General features: G+C 39.1%; 2 protein-coding genes across 2 annotated transcripts; both read right to left on the bottom strand.

The window, feature by feature from the left end:
• Positions 1 to 18,070: 18,070 nt before the first annotated feature.
• Positions 18,071 to 20,686, bottom strand: LOC140235715 (uncharacterized). Its single transcript, XM_072315727.1, has 3 exons — positions 20,600 to 20,686; positions 20,039 to 20,207; positions 18,071 to 19,333 (listed from the first exon to the last, which is right to left on the bottom strand). The coding sequence occupies exons 1-3, from the start codon at positions 20,684 to 20,686 to the stop codon at positions 18,729 to 18,731; spliced, it is 861 nt and encodes a 286-aa protein (XP_072171828.1). The 3' UTR covers positions 18,071 to 18,728.
• Positions 20,687 to 20,829: 143 nt separating this feature from the next.
• Positions 20,830 to 22,296, bottom strand: LOC140235713 (uncharacterized). The gene has a single exon (XM_072315726.1). It carries the CDS (start codon positions 22,294 to 22,296, stop codon positions 20,830 to 20,832), a length of 1,467 nt encoding a protein of 488 aa, XP_072171827.1.
• Between the last annotated feature and the right edge of the window lie 1,146 nt (positions 22,297 to 23,442).

The following is a 23,442-nucleotide window of genomic DNA, read 5'->3' as shown; positions in this document are numbered from 1 at the left end:
AGAGTCGATTTTTTTTCGACTCACAGTTATGTACATGTATTATAGTACATTTGCATGCATGTGTGTGTGTGTGTGTGTGCGTGCGTGTGTGTGTTTGCATTCAAATTTGTCTGTTCTTGAAGATAATGTTCTTATTTTGTTCTAAATTGAACATGGAATTTGTATCAATACTAGTAGTTAAACGTAGTTCTGAGAATGTCTGCGCTAATGTGGCAATGTGCATGCTAATGTGGCAATGTGCATGTGCTATGTCTATGGTGCAACATAGGTAGCCATCTCTGTCAACCTACCCTGAGACAAACACTCTCCCAGGCAAATCCCACCTCCATTGAACAAAACTATACAGCCAGCCGGGCACGCACAAACAAGCTCCGCCCACTTTGCCTGTCACTAAAATATTAAAGCATCGATTGGTTGACCAAGTATGGATGTGCTGTGTGTATGGATAAAGTATGGATCGATGTGCTGTGTGTATACATGTATACATGTGTATGTATTCGACATGCGTGCGGAGCGGTACGGCGAGTGTGCATGCTTACCTGCAGCAGGTCAGGGGACGGGGTTCTGCGACATGCCGATTTTTTTGTTCTCGAAAATGTAATGAGAATGCCAGACAAATCTTCTTCGGCTCAAGTGATGTAAATTACGTGTGTTTTGTACAAAAGGGACTGAAGGTTTTACTTCGACACAGCCGAAATTCGACTCTCGTACTTCGGCTTATCCAAATATTTCTTAGAGAAAATACATAGGGAAAAATCGGGACTTTTTATTTTGCTTCGAGTTAAGTGATTTTCGACTCACTCGACGTCGACTTATCCGAGGTTTACTGTACATCCAGTAATAAGTATATTATGTATACATACATGATATCGGGAAACTTTACTGCACGTAATGGAAACCTTGGTTTTTATAAATTTCATAGAATAAGCAAAATAGACTCATATTTCTATGTCCGAAACCCTGAAGAGAACGTGGTGATCGAATGAGAGAATTTATACTATATGTGACCCTGCACCTCAAAACAAACAAAAAGTCGCCAGACATGAATTTTTAGTTAAGACCATATTCTGAAAGAGCAGTCTTTAAGCTTTAAAATGATGTATAACTCAAATCAAATGGACTCTCCTAACCTATCTAAATATTGGAAAGAAAGTACAAACTCAGGAAAAGTGTGAACTGAGAAAAGAGGCTCTGAAGTACAGTGTCTATTCAAGCGCTTAATCTTTACCAAACCGTGCTGGCTGTGCGGTGAATGGGACAAAAAAGAGAAAGTAAACCACCAGAGTAACAACAATGAAGGGATTATCAAATTAAACTGAAATTGAGCATGCCTCATTAACACATTCCGTCCATAATTAATGCCAACTTTCAAAGCAGTAGCACTATCCTTTCAAAAGTTATTAGAGTTGAAAGTGAAGAGTGTGGACAAGGTTTTTCAGAAATGAAAAAGGGATTCTAAAGACACACCTAATCACACTATTCTACCATAAATGTTCGAGATAAACTGCTAAAAAACACACTTTCCTGCCCGTTTTATGATACCAAATTTTAGCATAAGGTAAAAGAAGACCCGCTCTTTCAGAAAATATGAAAAAGTCAAGTTTGGCTAGGTTGACCCATTTCACTTATTTTCACTCCTCACGCAAAATCAGTGTGTGCGACTTTATGTTTGTTTTGAGGTGCACGGTCACATATATACTATGAATGATGTATATTGGGGATTGAATAATTTCCTCACTTTTCTCTAGCACAAATTTGTGGGGGAGGGGGGGGGGCGGGGGTGAAGACATTTCTTTGAATTTGTTTTAAACTGAGTTGCCATAATAATTACGCATGACACTAAACCAGGACAACATATTTTCAAACAACTTACTCGATGTAAGCAATGCCCTTACAATTCGCCACTCATAAATAATTGTTCTTTGAATCGAAGGGAGCAGGACACATGTTTCGAACGTGTGAGAAACTGAATTGCCATATAACGATATATCTTATTCCGTGCGCTTCCGTTTTTATCCTTGGACAGCGTCTAGAATATTTTGTCATGTATCCATATTTACATGATCAGCATGCAGGCGAGGCGTTCTATATTGCGGTCTATATGGTTTTATATCGTAAAGTCCGTATCGTACGTGTATCTACATTCTATGGAACATGTATAACACACCGTAACATTGACGCAGACATCTTGAAGTCACCTAACACATGTACCACGTGATTTCAGCTTAGCAAAAAAAGGATGACGTTTATCAAACAAACAATGATTTTAGAGTAAAACATTACAGTTACACTGCGTTTTATTACATACTGGTTTCATCTTCAGATTGGAACTGCAATTAGTTAAATCACATTATAATATATCGCTTGATTTTCATTAAAAATAACTCCCATTGTCTTTTCTGTTTGTGCGAACAAACTCTATTATGTATGCTTTATAAACATACATATTAAATGTTAATAGTGTATTCAATGTTATACGTCAAATGTAAAACACGTAATCTACACTCTGAAAGTTCATAAAGTAAAAATGTGAAAAATGTGTATTTGTCTACATCCTAAATTACAGCTTTGCTGCAAATTTCGTAATGTTCTTTCTTTGTTTTGGATTCCGAAGATTCTTTTTCTATTTTAATTTTGTAATTTCATTTCGTTTGCTTTCTTTTTTTTGTTTCGTGTTGTTTGTTTTATAGATATCGATGAATGTAACAGCTCTCCATGCCAGAATGATGGATCGTGTCATAATGCAGTCAATAGTTACACTTGCTCGTGCACATCAGGCTATGAAGGACCGAACTGCGAAGAAGGTGAGATGATCCAGATAACATTTTTTTTTTCAATATCTTTTACCATGTAGAAGTGTGACTTGTACGTGTAGTTGCTCTTTCTACCTACAGACACAATATCATTTGAAATCACAACATGACAGGACAAAACAGTTTGACACCTTTTATAGGTTCACATGTTTTAATAGTTTATACTTTTGCTGCTTCATAATAATGATCTTTTGTAAACCTTTTTTCACCCTGCACAAACACACACACAAATACACATACATCCAGTAATATGTATACTATGTATACATACATGATATCGGGAAACTTTACTCCACGTAATTGAAACCTTGGTTTTTATAAATTTCATAGAATAAGCAAAATAGACTCATATTTCTATGTCCGAAACCCTGAAGAGAACGTGGTGATCGAATGAGAGAATTTATGCTATATATAACATGAATTATGTATATTGGGGATTGAATAATTTCCTCACTTTTCTCAAGCACAAATTTGTGGGGGGTGGGGGGCGGGGGTGAAGACATTTCTTTGAATTTGTTGGAAACTGAGTTGCCATGATAATTACACATGACACTAAACCAGGACAACATATTTTGAAACAACTTACTCGATTTAAGCAATGCCCATACAATTCGCCACACATAAATAATTGTTCTTTGAATCGAGGGGAGCAGGACACATGTTTCGAACGTGTGAGAAACTGAATTGCCATATAACGATATATCTTATTCCGTGCGCTTCCGTTTTTATCCTTGGACAGCGTCTAGAATATGTCATGTATCCATATTTACATGATCGGCATGCAGGCGAGGCGTTCTATATTTCGGTCTATATGGTTTTACATCGTAAAGTCCGTATCGTGCGTGTATCTACATTCTATGGAACATGTATAACACAACGTAACATTGAGGCAGACATCTTGAAGTCACCTAACACATGTACCACGTGTTTTCAGCTTTGCAAAAGGAAGGATGACGTTTATCAAACAAACACTGATTTTAGAGTAAAACACTACAGTTACACTCCGTTTTATTACATACTGCTTTCATCTTTAGATTGGAACTACAATTAGTTAAATCACATTATAATATATCGCTTGATTTTCATTAAAAATAACTCCTATTGTCTTTTCTGTTTGTGCGAACAAACTCTATTATGTATGCTTTATAAACATACATATTAAATGTTAATAGTGTATTCAATGTTATACTTCAAATGTAAAACACGTAATCTACACTTTGAAAGTTCATAAAGTAAAAATGTGAAAAATGTGTATGTGTCTACATCCTAAATTACAGCTTTGCTGCAAATTTCGTAATGTTCCTTTTTTATTGTGGATTCCGATGATTGTTTTTCTATTTTGATTTTGTAATTTCAGCTCATAGTAATTTCATCTCGTTTGCTTTCTTTTTTATTTCGTGTTGTTTGTTTTATAGATATCGACGAATGTAACAGCTCTCCATGCCAGAATGATGGATCGTGTCATAATGCAGTCAATAGTTACACTTGCTCGTGCACATCAGGCTATGAAGGACCGAACTGCGAAGAAGGTGAGATGATCCAGATAACATTTTTTTTTTCAATATCTTTTACCATGTAGAAGTGTGACTTGTACGTGTAGTTGCTCTTTCTACCTACTACCACAATATCATTTGAAATCACAACATGACAGGACAAAACAGTTTGACACCTTTTATAGGTTGACATGTTTTAATAGTTTATACTTTTGCTGCTTCATAATAATGATCTTTTGTAAACCTTTTTTCACCCTGCACAAACACACACACAAATACACATACATCCAGTAATATGTATATTATGTATACATACATGATATCGAGAAACTTTACTGCACGTAATGGAAACCTTTGTTTTTATAAATTTCATAGAATAAGCAAAATAGACTCATATTTCTATGTCCGAAACCCTGAAGAGAACGTGGTGATCGAATGAGAGAATTTATACTATATATAATATGAATTATGTATATTGGGGATTGAATAATTTCCTCACTTTTCTCAAGCACAAATTTGTGGGGGGTGGGGGGCGGGGGTGAAGACATTTCTTTGAATTTGTTGGAAACTGAGTTGCCATGATAATTACACATGACACTAAACCAGGACAACATATTTTGAAACAACTTACTCGATTTAAGAAATGCCAATACAATTCGCCACACATAAATAATTGTTCTTTGAATCGAGGGGAGCAGGACACAAATGTTTCGAACGTGTGAGAAACTGAATTGCCATATAACGATATATCTTATTCCTTGCGCTTCCGTTTTCATCCTTGGACAGCGTCTAGAATATTTTGTCATGTATCCATATTTACATGATCAGCATGCAGGCGAGGCGTTCTATATTGCGGTCTATATGGTTTTATATCGTAAAGTCCGTATCGTGCGTGTATCTACATTCTATCGAACACGTATAACACACCGAAACATTGAGGCAGACATCTTGAAGTCACCTAACAAGTGTACCACGTGTTTTCAGCTTTGCAAAAGGAAGGATGACGTTTATCAAACAAACACTTTTATTACATACTGGTTTCATCTTCAGATTGGACTACAATTAGTTAAATCACATTATAGTATATCGCTTGATTTTCATTAAAAATAACTCCTATTGTCTTTTCTGTTTGTGCGAACAAACTCTATTATGTATGCTTTATAAACATACATATTAAATGTTAATAGTGTATTCAATGTTATACGTCAAATGTAAAACACGTAATCTACACTCTGAAAGTTTATAAAGCAAAAATGTGAAAAATGTGTATGTGTCTACATCCTAAATTACAGCTTTGCTGCAAATTTCGTAATGTTCCTTTTTTATTTTGGATTCCGAAGATTCTTTTTCTATTTTAATTTTGTAATTTCAGCTCATATTAATTTCATTTCGTTTGCTTTCTCTTTTTTATTCGTGTTGTTTGTTTATATATATCCGATAGATATCGATGTATGTGACAGCTCTCCATGCCAGAATGATGGATCATGTAAAGACGCAGTCAATAGTTACACTTGAAGAGCTTGTTTGCAAAAACCGATAAGTCCATTTTTGAAGATTTTGAAGTACGGTCTCTGTCATAAAGTACAAAATAATACCTTTTAAATGATACATTGGTCAGTACACAAAAAGGTACATTTTTGAAGTTATGGTCAAAAGAAGCAAAAATTTTCTTATTATTCTCTTTATTTTTCTTGAGCTTTAATCGCAAATATCTCCATTTGACAAATATGGACTTATCGGTTTTTGCAAACAAACTCTTCACTTGCTCGTGCACATCAGGCTATGAAGGACCGAACTGCGAAGAAGGTGAGATGATCCAGATAACATTTTTTTTTTCAATATCTTTTACCATGTAGAAGTGTGACTTGTACGTGTAGTTGCTCTTTCTACCTACAGACACAATATCATTTGAAATCACAACATGACAGGACAAAACATTTTGACATCTTGTAGAGGTTCACATGTTTTAATAGTTTATACTTTTGCTGTTTCATAATAATGGTCTTTTGTAAACCTTTTTCCACCCTGCACAAACACACACACAAATACACAGACACATCCAGTTTGTGTATGCATATCATGTATTCAAAAGGAAGGATGACGTTTATCAAACAAAACACTGATTTTAGAGTAAAACATTACAGTTACACTGGGTTTTATTACACACTGGTTGCATCTTCAGATTGGAACCACAATTAGTTAAATCACATTATAATATATCGCTTGATTTTCATTAAAAATAACTCCTATTGTCTTATCTGTTTGTGGTAACAAACTCTCTCTCTCTCTTTCCCTATATATATATATATATATATATATATATATATATATATATATCGTTATATAATGCAGAAATATGAGTCTATTTTGCTTATTCTATGAAATTTATAAAAACCAAGGTTTCAATTACGTGGAGTAAAGTTTCCCGATATCATGTATGTATACATAATTACTGGATGTATGTGTATTTGTGTGTGTGTTTGTACAGGGTGAAAAAAGGTTTACAAAAGATCATTATTATGAAGCAGCAAAAGTATAAACTATTAAAACATGTGAACCTATAAAAGGTGTCAAACTGTTTTGTCCTGTCATGTTGTGACAGCAAAACCAGTTTTTAGTTTTTTCTGCAGGTAAAAGTTTGACTAAGATGCGTACAGCTTCATTCCTTGTACCTCTAGACAATTATGTCACTAATTGTTAAATCACAGTATGAAAGCACAGTACATAATTATTAAGAAGCTAACATGTTAAAGTGGTTCACAGTGTATATACTTTGTTCATGATATGATTTTTTATAATCTTTCTTAGATTCTGAACACACAATTATGTAGACATACTGTGTATACATATGCATATATTCATATTTTTATATTTTGTACAAGAAATGCTATGAAATAAAGAACAAATCAGCTGTCTATGCTCGAAGCAACTAGTTTATTTTCTATCTTTAAACGAGATGGCTTCCATAAGAGTCGATCTGTATAAATCATAGTCAACATGACAACATCTGTTTAATGCTGAAATGACACTATTTTCTCCCTAATTTGAGATCCAGCTGTGTATACGTGCGTCAACGTTCACATACTGGGCGTAAGTATAGTAACCTTGAACAGCTAGGCCTACCTTTAAATTGGCATCAATGTATATTAATTTTCTTTCTGCCCCGGCTTTTTCCTCCGATGTAAACCAGTATGAATAAACATTTACCTGACGCTGGAGTATGCAAAAGCCGGACATATGAAACACCCTAACAGAATGATAATAACAATAATAATAAAAAAAAAAACTTGTTTGGAGGAACACCGGAATGATTTACAGTACCACCAGACCAGTGAAATTTACATACAATATCATGCGAATCTGAAATGATGCAGAGTAAAAAGTATGTTTACATATTTTTGTTTGTAATTTTGCATCCTACTTATTTTTTTTTTCACTCCTTTTTGTGATGTCATTTTACTTAATTCTATTATATTTCTTTACTTGAAAGAAATCGACGAGTGTGACAGCAATCCGTGTCAGAACGGAGAAATGTGCCTAGACGCAGTCAACATGTACTTATGCCTGCGTTCACCGGATTGTAGCGAGTCGAGCTGCCAGACAGGTTTGGTGGGATTAAGAAAGTGTTGGATTAGGGTCCTTTCTGTATTGAATAGTTTTGAATATTTAACGTTGAATATTTCTCTCTTCAAATCTCGAGATTTTACCCTCTTAAGCTGGAAAATGAAATAAGTGCCTTGAAGTCATAATCTTTAGTCATGGTTCTCGTCGGACGGGTTCCACAGTAATTACTGCAACTATTAGGAGGAATATCATGAATAAAATGAAATAGTAAAATATAACAAAAATATTACACGCGTACTATGTGCGAAAAAACTCACAAGTAATTTCGTGTCAGGATGGAGGCAGGTTTCAAACGAAATCAATAATCGATAGTGAACACTGAGAGGGTATCTAATAAATGATGCTTAAGTGATTCTGCAAGGAAAAAAAGTGTTTTCATTCGTTTCATGACCCCAAACTTCAGAATAATGTAGAAGAAAAATTACTCTTTCAGGAAACATGATGAACCCAAGATTGTCTTGGTTGACCCGTTTCAGCTACTTTGAGTCCCCATGTAAAATCAAGACGTTCGACATTTTGTTTATTTTGTAATGCACGGTCACAAATAGCTCCCCCGCTGATGTTCGTCACCGAGAGGAGCAACAAGTGGATTCTGGTAGGCTGACCTTGAAAGTCTCCAATTTTCAGTATTCATCTCTCTGGAGGAAGAACCCCAAGATGACGTAGCGTATGACGCAGAATCCAGCAAGCTCTATTGGACCAGCACCGCTGGCGTTTGGCGCTCAAGTGTTTTTGAGAAGGCCCCAAAAGTTATCGTTAATGGCAGTGAGTGTAAGCTGAGTATTACATTGTTCGTGCACATTTGAGCACACAAACACAAACACACAACTACTCACACCCACATACACATACACAAATTTTACCTCTCGTACCAAATGCTCAAGTGAGATATACTATTGAGATCATTCACCGTCCGGCCCGGGCGGTGTCCCTCGTGCGTTGTCCGTTGTCCATCATCCGTCGTGCGTGTTCTGTTTTGTTTTGTTTTGTTTTGTGTGGTTTTTTATGGGGGGGGGGTGGGGTTGGTACATTTTCAGTTTTTCTTGGAAACACAAGGGCTTATAGTCACTAAAGGCTTGAAAAAAAGTTTTCTTCTCAAGAATCAGAAGGGATAGAACTAGAATGGTGCAATAAGTTAGTAAGTGCAATAATGATGGTAGTTTCAATTATGTTCATGGCTGATAAACCAACAAAACCGTCTTTTTCTTGAAAAGGCATGTTAAAGTTACCATCAAACGTGGCAGATATTAGCACTACCGAGATAAATACTTGTCCAGTAGGCCCAAAGGATCCGATTACAATGCGGGGGGGGGGGGTGGCAAGGCAGAGCCCTCAAATTAAGGAATCTTTATAAATTTTCCTTCGAACTTTGGGTCATGAGCTGAGCTATTGCTAAGAGTAAATAGATTAGTGACTGTTGTTTCAAATTTGTTAATGACAAATTGCGGGATAAGCCGGGAAGGGGGAGGGGCACATATTTGTTTCAAATGCATGGTCAGATTTTCAATAAACTTGGCAGGTAATGTTGCAAGGGTGATCGTATTTGTTTTCGTACTAAAGGGCATCATTCTCTACTTGGGAGAACGAAGCTTTGGGCAGAATGCCCAGGGAATGTGGGAGCGGGGGAGGGGGAGGGGAGGTAAAACCATATGAAGTTAAGGAATCTGTATAAATCTTCTTCTCTAGAACGAAATGTCAAAAGCTTAAGTTGATTGGGGACTCCGGTCCAGGTTTGATCATCACAGATGTGTGTGGGACCAAACAGTCAGATCGCTCAGCGCCGCAAAAGACGCTTTCATTCATCTTGCTCGTACTCGAACGGCGACCTGAATACGTAGTGATTAACAACACCTTGCAATTTCATACCTCGTTATTGCAATACGTAGTGATTAACAACACCTTGCAATTTCACACCTCCTTATTGCAATACGCGAGGTAAAAACAAAGCGAGAACACATATTATCTGCAAGTGGAAACATTTTTTTCTCATAATTACAAAACAGGTTCTGCTTTATGAACGGAAATCTACGTAATTATGACTCGAATTCTGTGGTGATTAGACAGAGTTGTTGGTTCAGGGAGGCCAATTTTTAAGCATGCATACGAATGGCTGGAAATCACTGATCTCTATGGAAGAGCAAAATCATCGGTGGAAAGTAGCTGCTTGGCGGAGGTTTGCGGTCTCAGAGTGCTTTTATAGATATTTATCATTTGTTAGCAAAGTTGTATATTGCAATAAACTGACGTATTGTGCATTTGACGCAGGGATCCTTCTGATTAAAGTTTCATATCCTGTTCATGCAGCTATACACTGGTCTCCAAACAAGTATGGAAATCTGCATTTCTTCAATTATCGCTTTTTCATCTTACTGAACGATTGTTAAATTCCCTTTAAAGTATTACCTTACTTGTTATTTCTCAAGAAGACAAGTTAGATGCAGACGTATTTCCCAAGAAGACAGAGAAAGAATTGCAATGAAAGAAACATTATTGATTATCATAGACTATAGAACTGACCGACACACTCGGAATGAAGCGCTCAGCGGGCAGATAAGATGTGGCCACATGCATCTCCGGACTAGGAGACTAAAAAAGCACATTGAAAAAAAAAAAAGACTGTTGCCGAATTCTGTAAAATGAATACGAAATTATGATACTTACAAAACAATAACTATTTGGAAAAAAAGGAAAGAACCAAAGCATGAACATGTGTGCTAAATTGACTGCAAAAGATGTTAAATTGTATGCCCAAAGATGAATTCGAATGAACGAGCGCACCATATACGTGATCACGTGACTATATCATTCTAAATTAAATGAATGAATAAGGAAATCGTGTTTGTCTTACGAATTTCAATTGAAAAAAAGTGTTAATTAGAAATCATAACATTGAAATACCGAACATGTCCTCCACACTAACTTTTGCTAGATTGAAAGCAGCAATAAGGAGTTGGACTGACAAGTGTGCGACATTGGCCGGGAAAACCTCATGGCTTTGTACATGAAGGTGCAGTGCTTTGTCATGTTGCATAATATCTGAATTAAATAGTTTCCGGGTTGACGGAACGTTTTCCCTTGTTGATGAGTGAGTTTTGCCGGTGTCTTTTTGGCTGTTATTCAAGGAAACAAACGAATAAACTCGTTTCAGCATTTAAGAAGAATTACTGGACTCAACCACTTAATCTCACAGAATCGGTTTCAATATTTTCCATTATTATCCATACAGAGGATTTTTGGAGCCCAAATACAAGTGTTATTTTGTCGACGCACCTCATAACCTCCGACCCACTTAAAAAGTTTTTTGAACTCGACCAATATTTTTTGCCGAGGCGACCAATATTTAAAATATTGGACGGCAAGAGGGGGATTCCCCAAAATTTTCATAAACTGCACCGTGATTGGCTGAGATATATACGAGATGACCTGAAATATGAAGTAAAAACGTCTGTGATTGGTCAATCACGAATTAACTAAAATATCATTTCTTCTAAAATTCTGTGTTTATACAAACAAATTTCATATATCAAAAAAGTAGAAATTACGCGGTGCGTAAAATATGTCCCCGCCGGAAGTAGCATTTAGTAGCAAAATGTACAATATCGGTAAAAAATCAAGGTCAAAGGTCAAAGAAGTCAAAGGTCAAAATTCTGTGTAGAAGTTTTGAAGCCCTCACCTAGTGCCATCACAAAAAGCAAACGGAATCAAAATCGGGTTAGAAATGGCGAAGGAGTAGCATTTTGTAGCCAATGTACAATATAGGTCAAAAATCAAGGTCAAAGGTCAAAGAAGTCAAAGGTCAAAATTCTGTGTAGAGGTTTTGAAGCCCTCACCTAGTGCCATCACATAAAGAAAACGGAATCGAAATCGGGTTAGAAATGGCAAAGGAGTAGCATTTTGTAGCCAATGTACAATATAGGTCAAAAATCAAGGTCAAAGGTCAAAGAAGTCAAGGGTTAAAATTCTGTGTAGAAGTTTTGAAGCCCTCACCTAGTGCCATCACATAAAGCAAACGGAAGTGAAACTGGGTTAGAAATGGCAAAGGAGTGGCATTAAATGACATCATAAGAGCTCATGATGTGAATGTAATGCTCTATGCAGATGATACTCAAATGTACATAATGTTTAAGAACACCGAGCGTAAAGAGTCTTTGGAAAGATTAAACGCCTGTATTGCTGATGTCAGAGCTTGGGCAATGAAGAACAAGTTGTCTCTGAATGATGCCAAAACGGAAGTGATCCATTTCACATCAAAGTTTTGTTCTCAACCCAACACTTTGAATGTCTGTGTTGGTGATGGCCAAATCAATCCTGTGCCTCATGCTAGAAATTTGGGGGTCGTCTTTGATCAGCACATCAGTATGAAGGAACATGTAAAAACCGTCTGCAAATCGGCTATGGCAGCAATCAGATGCATCAGTCAAGTCAGAGGTTTCCTCACAAATAAAGCTACACTCACACTGGTTCATGCATTTGTTACCAGCCGGATAGACTCCTGCAACAGCTTGTTGTATGGCCTTCCTTCTACCGACATCCACCGCATGCAGATGCTGCAGAACATCGCAGCCAGGCTTGTCACGCGGACTCCTCGTCAACAAAGTATAACCCATACCCTCAAAAAATTACACTGGCTACCTGTTGACAAACGTATAATGTTCAAACTCATATTGCTGACCTACAACGCACAACATAGTTCTTCCCCAACATATCTTGCAGATTTGCTCAAGCAGTATCACCCTCCTCGCAACCTTCGCTCAAGCACCCAAGCGCTTCTTCACATTCCCAGAACCAACACTTGATATTACGGGGGCAGATCTTTCGCAGTTGCTGGACCTACGCTTTGGAACAATTTACCACAAAAAAATTCGATGTGCACCCAGTTTTGCAAATTTCAAATCCGGTCTTAAAACTCACCTGTTTTGTCTTCCTTGATTAAGATAAACATTCATTACTCCTTTTGTTAATTAGTGTATTTATTATGTTGAGTGTTACATTTGTTAGTAATTTGTTTGTATGTTGTATCTGAATTGTACAGCGCATAGAGAAGCATGTGCTTATGCGCTTTATAAATGTATCATTATTATTATTATTATTTTGTAGCAAAATGTACAATGCAGGTCAAAAATCAAGGTCAAAGGTCAAAGAAGTCTAAGGTCAAAATTCTGTGTAGAAGTTTTGAAACCCTCACCTAGTGCCATCACATAAAGCAAACGGAATCGAAATCGGGTTAGAAATGGCGAAGGAGTAGCATTTTGTAGCCAATGTACAATATAGGTCAAAATTCAAGGTCAAAGGTCAAAGAAGTCAAAGGTCAAAATTCTGTGTAGAAGTTTTGAAGCCCTCACCTAGTGCCATCACATAAAGCAAACGGAATCGAAATCGGGTTAGAAATGGCGAAGGAGTAGCATTTTGAAGCAAAATGTACAATATAGTTCAAAGGTCAAGGTCAAAGGTCACAACTGAAATTCTGTGTAGAAGTTTCAAAGCTCCCATGTAGTGCTATCATATAATGCAAACAGAATCAAAATTGGCTCATAAATGACAGAGAAGTAGCAAATTGAACATTTTGATCACACACGGACGCACAGACGGACGCACAGACGGACGGACAGACGGACACACACACGTACGGAGCCCGTTTCATAGTCCCCTTGCTCGAACTCGTTCGGCGGGGACAATTAGTTGAAATTGTTTTGCATACAATTTTTTAAAATATCACTTTCATACCAGGAAATTAAATGTGACTCTGCACCTCAAAACAAACAAAAAGTCGCCAGACATGCATTTTTAATTAAGACTATATTCTGAAAGAGCAGACTTTAAGCTTTAAAATGATGTATAACTCAAATCAAATGGACTCTCCTAACCTATCTAAATATTTGAAAGAAAACACAAACTCAGGAAAAGTGTGAACTGAGAAAAGAGGCTCTGAAGTACAGTGTCTATTCAAGCGCTTAATCTTTACCAAACCGTGCTGGCTGTGCGATGAATGGGACAAAAAAGAGGAAGTAAACCAGCAGAGTAACAACAATGAAGGGATTATCAGATTGAACTGAAATTAAGCATGCCTCATTAACACATTTTGTCCATAATTAATGCCAACTTTTAAAGCAGTAGCACTATCCTTTCAAAAGTTATTAGAGTTGAAAGTGAAGAGTGTGGGCAAGGTTTTTCAGAAATGAAAAAGGGATTCTAAAGACACACCTACTCACACTATTCTACCAAAAATGTTCGAGATAAACTGCTAAAAAAACACACTTTCCTGCCCGTTTTATGATACCAAATTTTAGCATAATGTAAAAGAAGACCCGCTCTTTCAGAAAATATGAAAAAGTCAAGTTCGGCTAGGTTGACCCATTTCAATTATTTTCAGTCCTCACGCAAAATCAGTGTGTGCGACTTTATGTTCGTTTTGAGGTGCACGGTCACAAATTTAGGTTTGATGAAAACAAGTTGCATTTTTTGTGCAGGCGACGATTGATCAGCTCAGCGCTACTGCTAGATAGCCCGCGCGCGATATACAAATACAGTACATGTAGCCGGCCGCCGCCGCTTGCATTTACATGCATAATGTGTTACTAAGTATATTACGTTTCCAGTGACAAATGACACAGAACAATGTTCGTGCGTTTACCTACGATTTAATGGTGGATATCTTTGTGCATATCAACTTCACAATATCAGCAATTTTCAACTTAAACTTCACATGGTACAACCAGGTTATACTCATATCCTTGGCATGACTGTCCTAACTCATTTTAAGTACGGAATATAAACTACCACGATTACCTTGTCCTAACTCATTTTAAGTACGGAATACAAACTACCACGATTACCCATTTTTTCCAAATCATCTTTTCATTCTTAAAATTATTTCCTGTAACTTTCTGCACCTATACATATGCGCAACATGGAATTACCATCATGTGCGTACCGTGATACTCACTGCATCCAACAGTCGAGTACTTCCGCCCCCCCTGGCCATTGAGTAATAGAGTCCCTGCATTGAACAGGCGAACAGTATTACTTAGACCAGCGAGTACAGGCTATATCGAATATACATATAACCCCCCCCCCCCCGGCCATTAAATGCAATAGAGTTCCCTGCATGAAAAACAGGCGAACAACATCACGACCAGTGAGTACAGGTTATAACGCGTTCGAACCCCCCCTGGCCTTAAAAATGCACTAATGTTCCCTGCCTTTAATAAACACAAGCGAACAGAAATACGACCAGCGAGTACAGGTTATCCGCCATCAGGACTTAACTGCCTGGTAAACCACTTGGTGCTGTAAAGAAACAATGGCCAATTAGAATAATCAAATCATGTTTCCAAAAGTCAACCTTCCCATGAGGCAATCTACTGTGGTGTGCCACAAATGCAAATAATGCGAAGGGGCGAAAAAATGACAATTTTCCGCCCAAAACGGATTGAAAAATCATAAATATGTATTATATATATATATACATGAATATGTATATATTTTTTCAAGGACATGAACTTGTACTCAGAGTCATCCTGATTTGCTATAGGACAACCCCGGAGTCGGAACCGCCACCAGCCCCAACCACCGCCCGAGCAGCTACACATCAGGTCGCCATTTATTGGACAAGTTACGCCAGCAAGAACGCACACCGCCCTGCTGACCCTGCCCCCAAAAACGACAAAACACTGCCCCGAACGGTAGAGGGGAAGACGGCGGCCCCGACCCGTACCCCAGGATTGGGTGAAAACCTGCTAAAAAAACCGTGATACGGAAAAAAATTGTGCAGGAAAGCCCCAACCTGTCAAGCATTGCTTCGACATCAAAATCTACATGACTGAGGCACATAAATTGATAGCACTATATCATACATTATATCACTTTAAATTGGTCATAACGCCAAACTGAATGTTATATCCGAAACAACTGTTTATTAATGAATTCAAATGGCGGTGCAATGGGGTATGGCGGTGGGTTAATAAAATTGCGAGAGCTAACAGCGAACACAACCATCCACCATCAAATCGGCAGGCAAAATGTGCATGTGAACGTCAACCGTGGGAATTTGCCTATTCTTCGCTAATCTGCATTGCTAAGTATAGGCTACAAGTAAATATGCGCGCTCTTTCACACCGCGCTATTAACACATGAGGAACGCGCGGCAACCTCTAAGAAAAATGGCGGCAAGCTCTTGATATAACTAGCTGCCGCTCAGCGGTTAAATCAAAGGAGGTCGCCGCGATATACAAATACAGTACATGTAGCCGGCCGCCGCCGCTTGCATTTACATGCATAATGTGTTACTAAGTATATTACGTTTCCAGTGACAAATGACACAGAACAATGTTCGTGCGTTTACCTACGATTTAATGGTGGATATCTTTGTGCATATCAACTTCACAATATCAGCAATTTTCAACTTAAACTTCACATGGTACAACCAGGTTATACTCATATCCTTGGCATGACTGTCCTAATTCATTTTAAGTACGGAATATCAGAAGCGGATCTAGAGGGGGGGTTGGGGGGTTGCAACCCCCCCCCCCCCCAAGAAAAAAAAAAAAAATCCGGGGACAATTTTTTTTTTAATCTTATCTTTTTTTTTTAAACTTGGAATTTTATTTCTTTTTTCTATTTATGGCAATGACCTTTATACCAAAAATAGTGGTGTTTTAGATGCAAGAAAACGCCATTTTCACACACAGATTTTCAAAAATTCTCCCTACTGTGGGAGGGGCGACACCCCCTCCCACACCCTCCCCCCATCGCTCGCTCCGCTCGCTCGGGCTCGGTCGCTACGCTCCCTCGCATACCGCCCCAACCCCCTCCTTTATAAAAAGCTAGATCCGCCCCTGAATATAAACTACCACGATTACCCTCAGGGAAGGACCCGGGTAAATTTTTTCCAAATCATCTTTTCACTCTTAAAATTATTTCCTGTAACTTTCAGCACCTATACATTTGCGCAACATGGAATTACCATCATGTGCGTACCATGATACTCACTGCATCCAACGTCGAGTACTTCCGCCCCCCCCCCCCCCGGCCATTGAGTAATAGAGTCCCTGCATTGAACAGGCGAACAGTATTACTTAGACCAGCGAGTACAGGCTATATCGAATATACATATAACCCCCCTGGCCATTAAATGCAATAGAGTTCCCTGCATGAAAAACAGGCGAACAACATCACGACCAGTGAGTACAGGTTATAACGCGTTCGAACCCCCCCCCCCCCCGCCTTAGAAATGCACTAATGTTCCCTGCCTTTAATAAACACAAGCGAACAGAAATACGACCAGCGAGTACAGGTTATCCGCCATCAGGACTTAACTGCCTGGTAAACCACTTGGTGCTGTAAAGAAACAATGGCCAAGTAGAATAATCAATTCATGTTTCCTAAAGTCAACCTTCCCATGAGGTAATCTACTGTGGTGTGCCACAAATGCAAATAATGCGAAGGGGTGAAAAAATGACAATTTTCCGCCACACGGGCATAGCCCGCCGCCACTGAGCATGGGCTTAATTATATATAGTATATTAACGACTTATTACATACTAATATACTGGATATCTGGTAACACCTTTTACCCTTTCTGTTGCCTAGCTATCTACGGTATGTGATCTGAATAATTACGACGATCAATTACTTGGCAAAATCACAAAGGCACCCAAATAACCAGTTGACGACCAATCAAAACAATATGGCTATTATGTAATGGCAACCTGTCAAAACAAACTAAATGAGTAACAAATTTCTTGTTCACTAGAAAGGGTGAACTCATTAAGTTTTCTACCATCATCGAAGCAATTGCAATGTGCTGCTTACGTCTACATATCAAACATCAAATGAAATATGACATGTCAACATACTCGATATACGTTATTTCCTTTATAACCTTTTATACAATTCCAGATGGTATGCTACAATGTATATGTATACCATGTGTAAACTGAATAATGCCATCCAACAGTCAATTCCTTGGCAATAATGAAGCTTAACCATCTTTGCAGTACCCCGTAGCTATGAGTTTATGCGAATTGACTGACAATCAAATACTTGGCAGCGATGGAGTTTAAGAAACTAAGTAGCTTACATCATCTGTAAATTGAATAATGCCAATCAGCGTTAATTACTTGGCAATAATGAAGCCTAACAAAGCATTTAGGATCACATGTGAATTGCATCATTATCATTATCATTGATTACTTGGCAAATGAAGAATGAAGCTTAATCATATTACATAGTATCAAATGTAAATTAGAAAAAATAAAAATCGTCAATCACTTGCAATGGCAATAATGGAGCTTCAGTAGCTATGTAAGATATATGTGAACTGAATAACAATCACAATCAGTTACCTGGCCATAGCGGAGCTTGACCACCTATGTTGCATAACATGTCCCTGAATAACAATCACATACATGACCTGGCAATAATGAAGCTTAACCAATCAATCATGCTGATGAGCAATAAATACAACTACAACACTATTAAGAGTGAGCTAACACAATAACAGTTCTTACTATTAAGAGCTAGGAGCTAACACAATAACACTTACTATTAAGAGAGGGCTAACACAATAACAAGGTGGAGTCAAACTTCATGTCTCTGGGAAACTCTAATAACAAGGCTCTCACCCGTGTATGTACCATTCTTTATCAAAACACATACTTTGCGGGGGGATCATGGGACCTGACAGATGAGATCCAAATGCACCTGCACGCGTGTCTAGAACTATAGGATACCATGAAATAAGCACTGTCAATATTAACATACAAACTATAATAGCCATACTATCACCCCCATACAAAATCTAGACAATATTTGCCAAACCCGAAGAAAGACTGCGCAGGAATAGTTCATTACCGTCTGGAGATAAGTGAATTCCGTCCCTGCGAAAGAGCGCTGCGTGCTCATGCCTGATTTCCGGGTGTTCCACGAAATAGCCTCCCATTCTGCGGCATATGGACCTGGCACACTTGTTCAATGCGAGGCGTGTACGGTCAATCCTTGGCTGGTCGTCATCGCTGTACGGGTAATATTCCCTGCGAGGTAAGATGTTGGACCAGATGAGTCGTGCATTGGGAAGGAGATCATGCAGCCCACTAAGCGTCGAATTCAGGAGCAACATCAATTCACGCTTCCTGCCTCGACCCACATCATTTGTCCCCATGTGCACTAGAATGTGGGACAGGCACAACTCTGGGAGAGGGGAGAGGACTTGCCGGACGTGATCGACGAGCTGACCCAAGCGGAGCCCCCTGCGGCCTCTCCAGGTGACGGACGCTGATAGCCCCAAGTCTAGCTCCCCGGAACACCTTGCATGGACGGCTACCCAGTGAATAAAGGAATCCCCCACCAGCAGGATCCTGCGTGGCTGGCAACCTGCAACTGAAAACGAAGAGATCTTCCGGCAGCCTATTGTTCACAGCTAAAAATTACTCGTAGGGACCTCTTATTCATGTTAAATAGTCCAATAAAGCCCATTAACAGGTATATGAATACAATGTACTTGATAATACTTTACTATTGCATGAAAGGCAATTAAAAGCCCCCGATAATCAGTATGACTCAATGAGACCTGCCCCCATTGATGGATCACCGAAATTGGAATATACAATAAGAAATTACGTTCGGGATTCCTTATAGTATATAATTACATATATTATTGAAGACAATTACTGCTCATCAAGCTTATACACAGTAATCACTAAAATGTGTCGAACAATACAGCAATCTGTTAACAATGTAAATGGGCATATATGAATAAAATAACAATTCACACCATAGGTAACATATTCGTACGTACATATCGCTTATGCACATCAGACGACCAACGACCCATTTTCTTAATTTCCTCAGCAGTGCAACCAGCCATTGCTGCAGATGTAGCAGCCCCTATCCGGAACGAGTGAGAGGCGAAACGTGATGCTGGAAGATCCAAAAAGGACAAACACTTCCTCAAATTAGCAGTGAACTCCCGCCTGGTCACACTATTTCCGTCAAAACGACAGAAAAAGGCGCTGCCGAGCTTCGGCCTGACAGTAAGATACGCGAGAACAGCATGAACGGGACATAATATACTGCTGACAGCTTCAGGAATCAGAATGTAACAACCCTGACCCTGTTGGTCAGTTTTTGAAGCGCTAATGTGCAGCCGAATGTGCCGCCTGGGAGCCATACCATCCACCGTCACGTCTCGCGCTTCCAGACTGATGCTGGACGCTGCCTGGGAATAAGCTGTAAACTCGCCGATCCGCAAGAACCCGAAAAAGGCCACCAAGAAACAAGCCTTAAATAGAATGGCATCATAAGAGTTACAAACTATAGAGAGAACCGACAACAGCTTTGTGAGAATGGACATAGTAATCGGACAACGCGTATCAGCCCGAGAATGCCTACGGCGACAACCAACCAACAAGCGACTTATGACAAAATGTTTAGTAGCATCAAACATCCCTTTCTGTCCTCAAACGAGATGATACACCGGCTACATAAGTAATGATAGTAGAAGCCGCATATCCCTGCAGCGATAAGAAAGAAATATACAGCGCAACCTGTTCATATGAGTAGGGTGCATTCTGACCCGGGAAATAAATGGACAGAAACTTACGAAAGGATTCCCAAACTTGCTGATACACCGCATGAGTATTACGGGCATGAGAAGCGATTAACAAGTCAGACCACTCTCGGTGAAGATCGTCCACAGATGGTGTGGAAGTGGAGCTGCCATCCGGTCTGCGTCCGGAGCAAGTTGACGAAAGCGGGCATTCTGAAAACGAGAAAGAGCATCAGCAATATTATTGCGCGCCCCGGGAACATAGCAAGAACGAAACCTAATGTTATGTTGCAAGCATATCATCACTAACTGACGAACTAGGTACATGATCATTGGACACTTGGAGGTCTGTGCATTACGATGGTAACGACAGCCTGGTTATCCGACCACAGCAACACCTCTTGTTGGCCAAATCAGCACCCCACAATTGTAAACCCACCACTATGGGAAAGAACTCGAGGAGGGCAATGGAATACTTAGGTGTACCAACCCCTGCTGGCCACCTACCCTGCGTCCACTTACCACTGAAATAGACTCCGAAACCGATACTACCAGAAGCATCAGTATAGAACTGCAAATCGGGTGTGTTCCAGATATGGGGTTCCACAAACAACACTCTGCCATTAAACTCAGACAGGAAGTGGAGCCATGCCAGCAGATCTGCCCTTGCTCCTCGTGTAATGCGAATCTTGTGATGGTGCTGTTTGACTCCGATAGTCATATCAATCAGCCGCCTTAAAAAGGCACGACCAGGTGCGACCGCACGGCAAACAAAGTTTAGACTACCAATGATTGACTGCAGTTTCCTTAGTGTTACCTTTTCCTTAGGCAAAACCGAACGTATTAACGCCTGCAGGGATGAGAGTTTGTCTTGAGGGACACGAATCTGCCCCTCGACCGAATCTATCTCTAATCCCAAGAAAGTGATCTTGGTATCAGGGCCCTCAGTCTTTTCCGCTGCAATTGGCACCCCGAAACGCTCACATACGCCCTTGAAACTACAAAGCAGATGCATACACTCGGCCTCAGCCTTCCCTACAAAGAAGAAGTCATCTAAATGGTGTAAGGTATCGGAGGAAACAGCTACTCTGCGGCAACAATATTCAAGGAACGAACTGAATCTTTCGAATACTGCACATGAAACGGAACAGCCCATTGGCATGCATCTATCATAATAAAATTTGCCATCAACACACATGCCTAGCAGGTCAAAATCGTCTGGATGAACGGGCAACAGGCGGAAAGCTGACTTAACGTCCGCCTTCCCCATGCATGAGCCCCTACCCGCTCCCTGCACTAACGAAATTGCATCATCAAACGTGGCATATGTGACCGAACAATCTTGAGGGTCTATTTGCCCTTTTACCGAATTATTCCTGGGGGCTGAAAGGTGTTGGATCAAACGAAACTCGCCAGGAGTCTTCTTGGGAACCAAACCCACGGGTGAGCACCGAAAATTCTCAAACGACGGAGATTCAAATGGGCCAGCAATTCTCCCCATATCTACCTCTTGCATTATTTTGTCTACCAAAACATCTTCCCTATCCTTAGCGGATTGCAAATTCCGTGATTTAACAGTGACTCTGGGACCCATGTACCCTAGGTGAAAACCCTTCTCAAAACCATCGCATAAGAACTGTGCCTCTTCCTTATCATAACTCTTGAGAAAGGGGATCATGTGGCCCAGTTTAATTGGAGTTGGTGCGCGACTCCTGAGGCTGACGGTCTTTGAGCGTGCATTGGGAAGCGCCGTGAGATGTCTGGTCACAACGCTGGCATCGGTGGGCGTACAGGCAAGGCCGACGGATACATCTGCCTCCATTGAACGCGTAGCAGTAGCGCAAACCCGGCGCGGCCCCTCGGCCGTAATGAGGCAAAACAACGTAACTCAGAATATCATGTTCTGAGAAAAACGAGTTTGAAAATTCAATTGGTTCCCATTTTTCCGTCATAGGAGTAAAACACTTTTGAAGCAGCGAAGTTTCTTAGGCATTGATAAGGAATATCTCGATAAAATTTCAGTAAAATAGGACTTCCCGTTTTAGAGTAATTGCCATTTTTAGAATAGATACAGCATTTTACCGAATCACAGCACTGTGCCGATGAGTAATTCTAGTTTGCCAAAAGAGCGTATCCTTACTTACGTTGTGCGAGAATCCTCACGCGGCAACATATCAATTAGGCAAAAGAACGTATCCTGACTTACGGCACGTAAGCATTCTCCCGCGAAGCCACTTCAGTATGCCAAAAGAACGTATCTTGACTTACAAATATCTGCGCCTTAACCCTTTCATCAATGCAATTAGGCAGAATGACGTATCCCGACTCAATGGCAACAACCTCTATCATTTATTTATTTGACAATTTTCTTAACTGGATAATAAAAGTCCCGTTATATGTTTTTAAATATATATTAAGAATAGTAAAACACAGTAGCTTGCAAAATTATCGATGCAAGTGAACATTTTCATTTTTTTTTTCTGAAAACTTACCGAGTATGTGCTAAAATGTAATTAGTTGTTATCTGCAATCACCGTAATTTTTTGTTTTTCTTTATTTGCATATACAGTTTATAGTTTATTGAGATGTCCATTCTTTTTTATTATCTTTAAGTGTATGCTTTTTATCCCTTGATGTAAGATTTTTCATTGGGAACATAATCATACATTGTATTTGGTTTATCATTCATGTTGTTTTAACAAAAACATGGATTTGGATTAATATTGACAACTAAAGTACGAGTTTGGGTAAAGTCTGTAAAATGGATTTCATGACACTTCTTATGCCATGCGCTACAATTAAGATGAACTTGAAATATGTATAATTTTTAGTATGACAATGCATGAGTGGCAAATATTATGACTGTATGAGAACTGGCCAACAAAAAAAAAAATAAAATCAAATGGGTATTGAAAAAAATTGTATAGACATCTGCACATACACTTCGTTTCAAAGACACATACACGCA

This window comes from Diadema setosum, chromosome 12, assembly GCF_964275005.1.
Source record: "Diadema setosum chromosome 12, eeDiaSeto1, whole genome shotgun sequence".
Taxonomy (NCBI): domain Eukaryota; kingdom Metazoa; phylum Echinodermata; class Echinoidea; order Diadematoida; family Diadematidae; genus Diadema; species Diadema setosum.
Note: the sequence above shows the minus strand (reverse complement) of the source record. Positions and strands in the feature narration are given on the sequence as shown.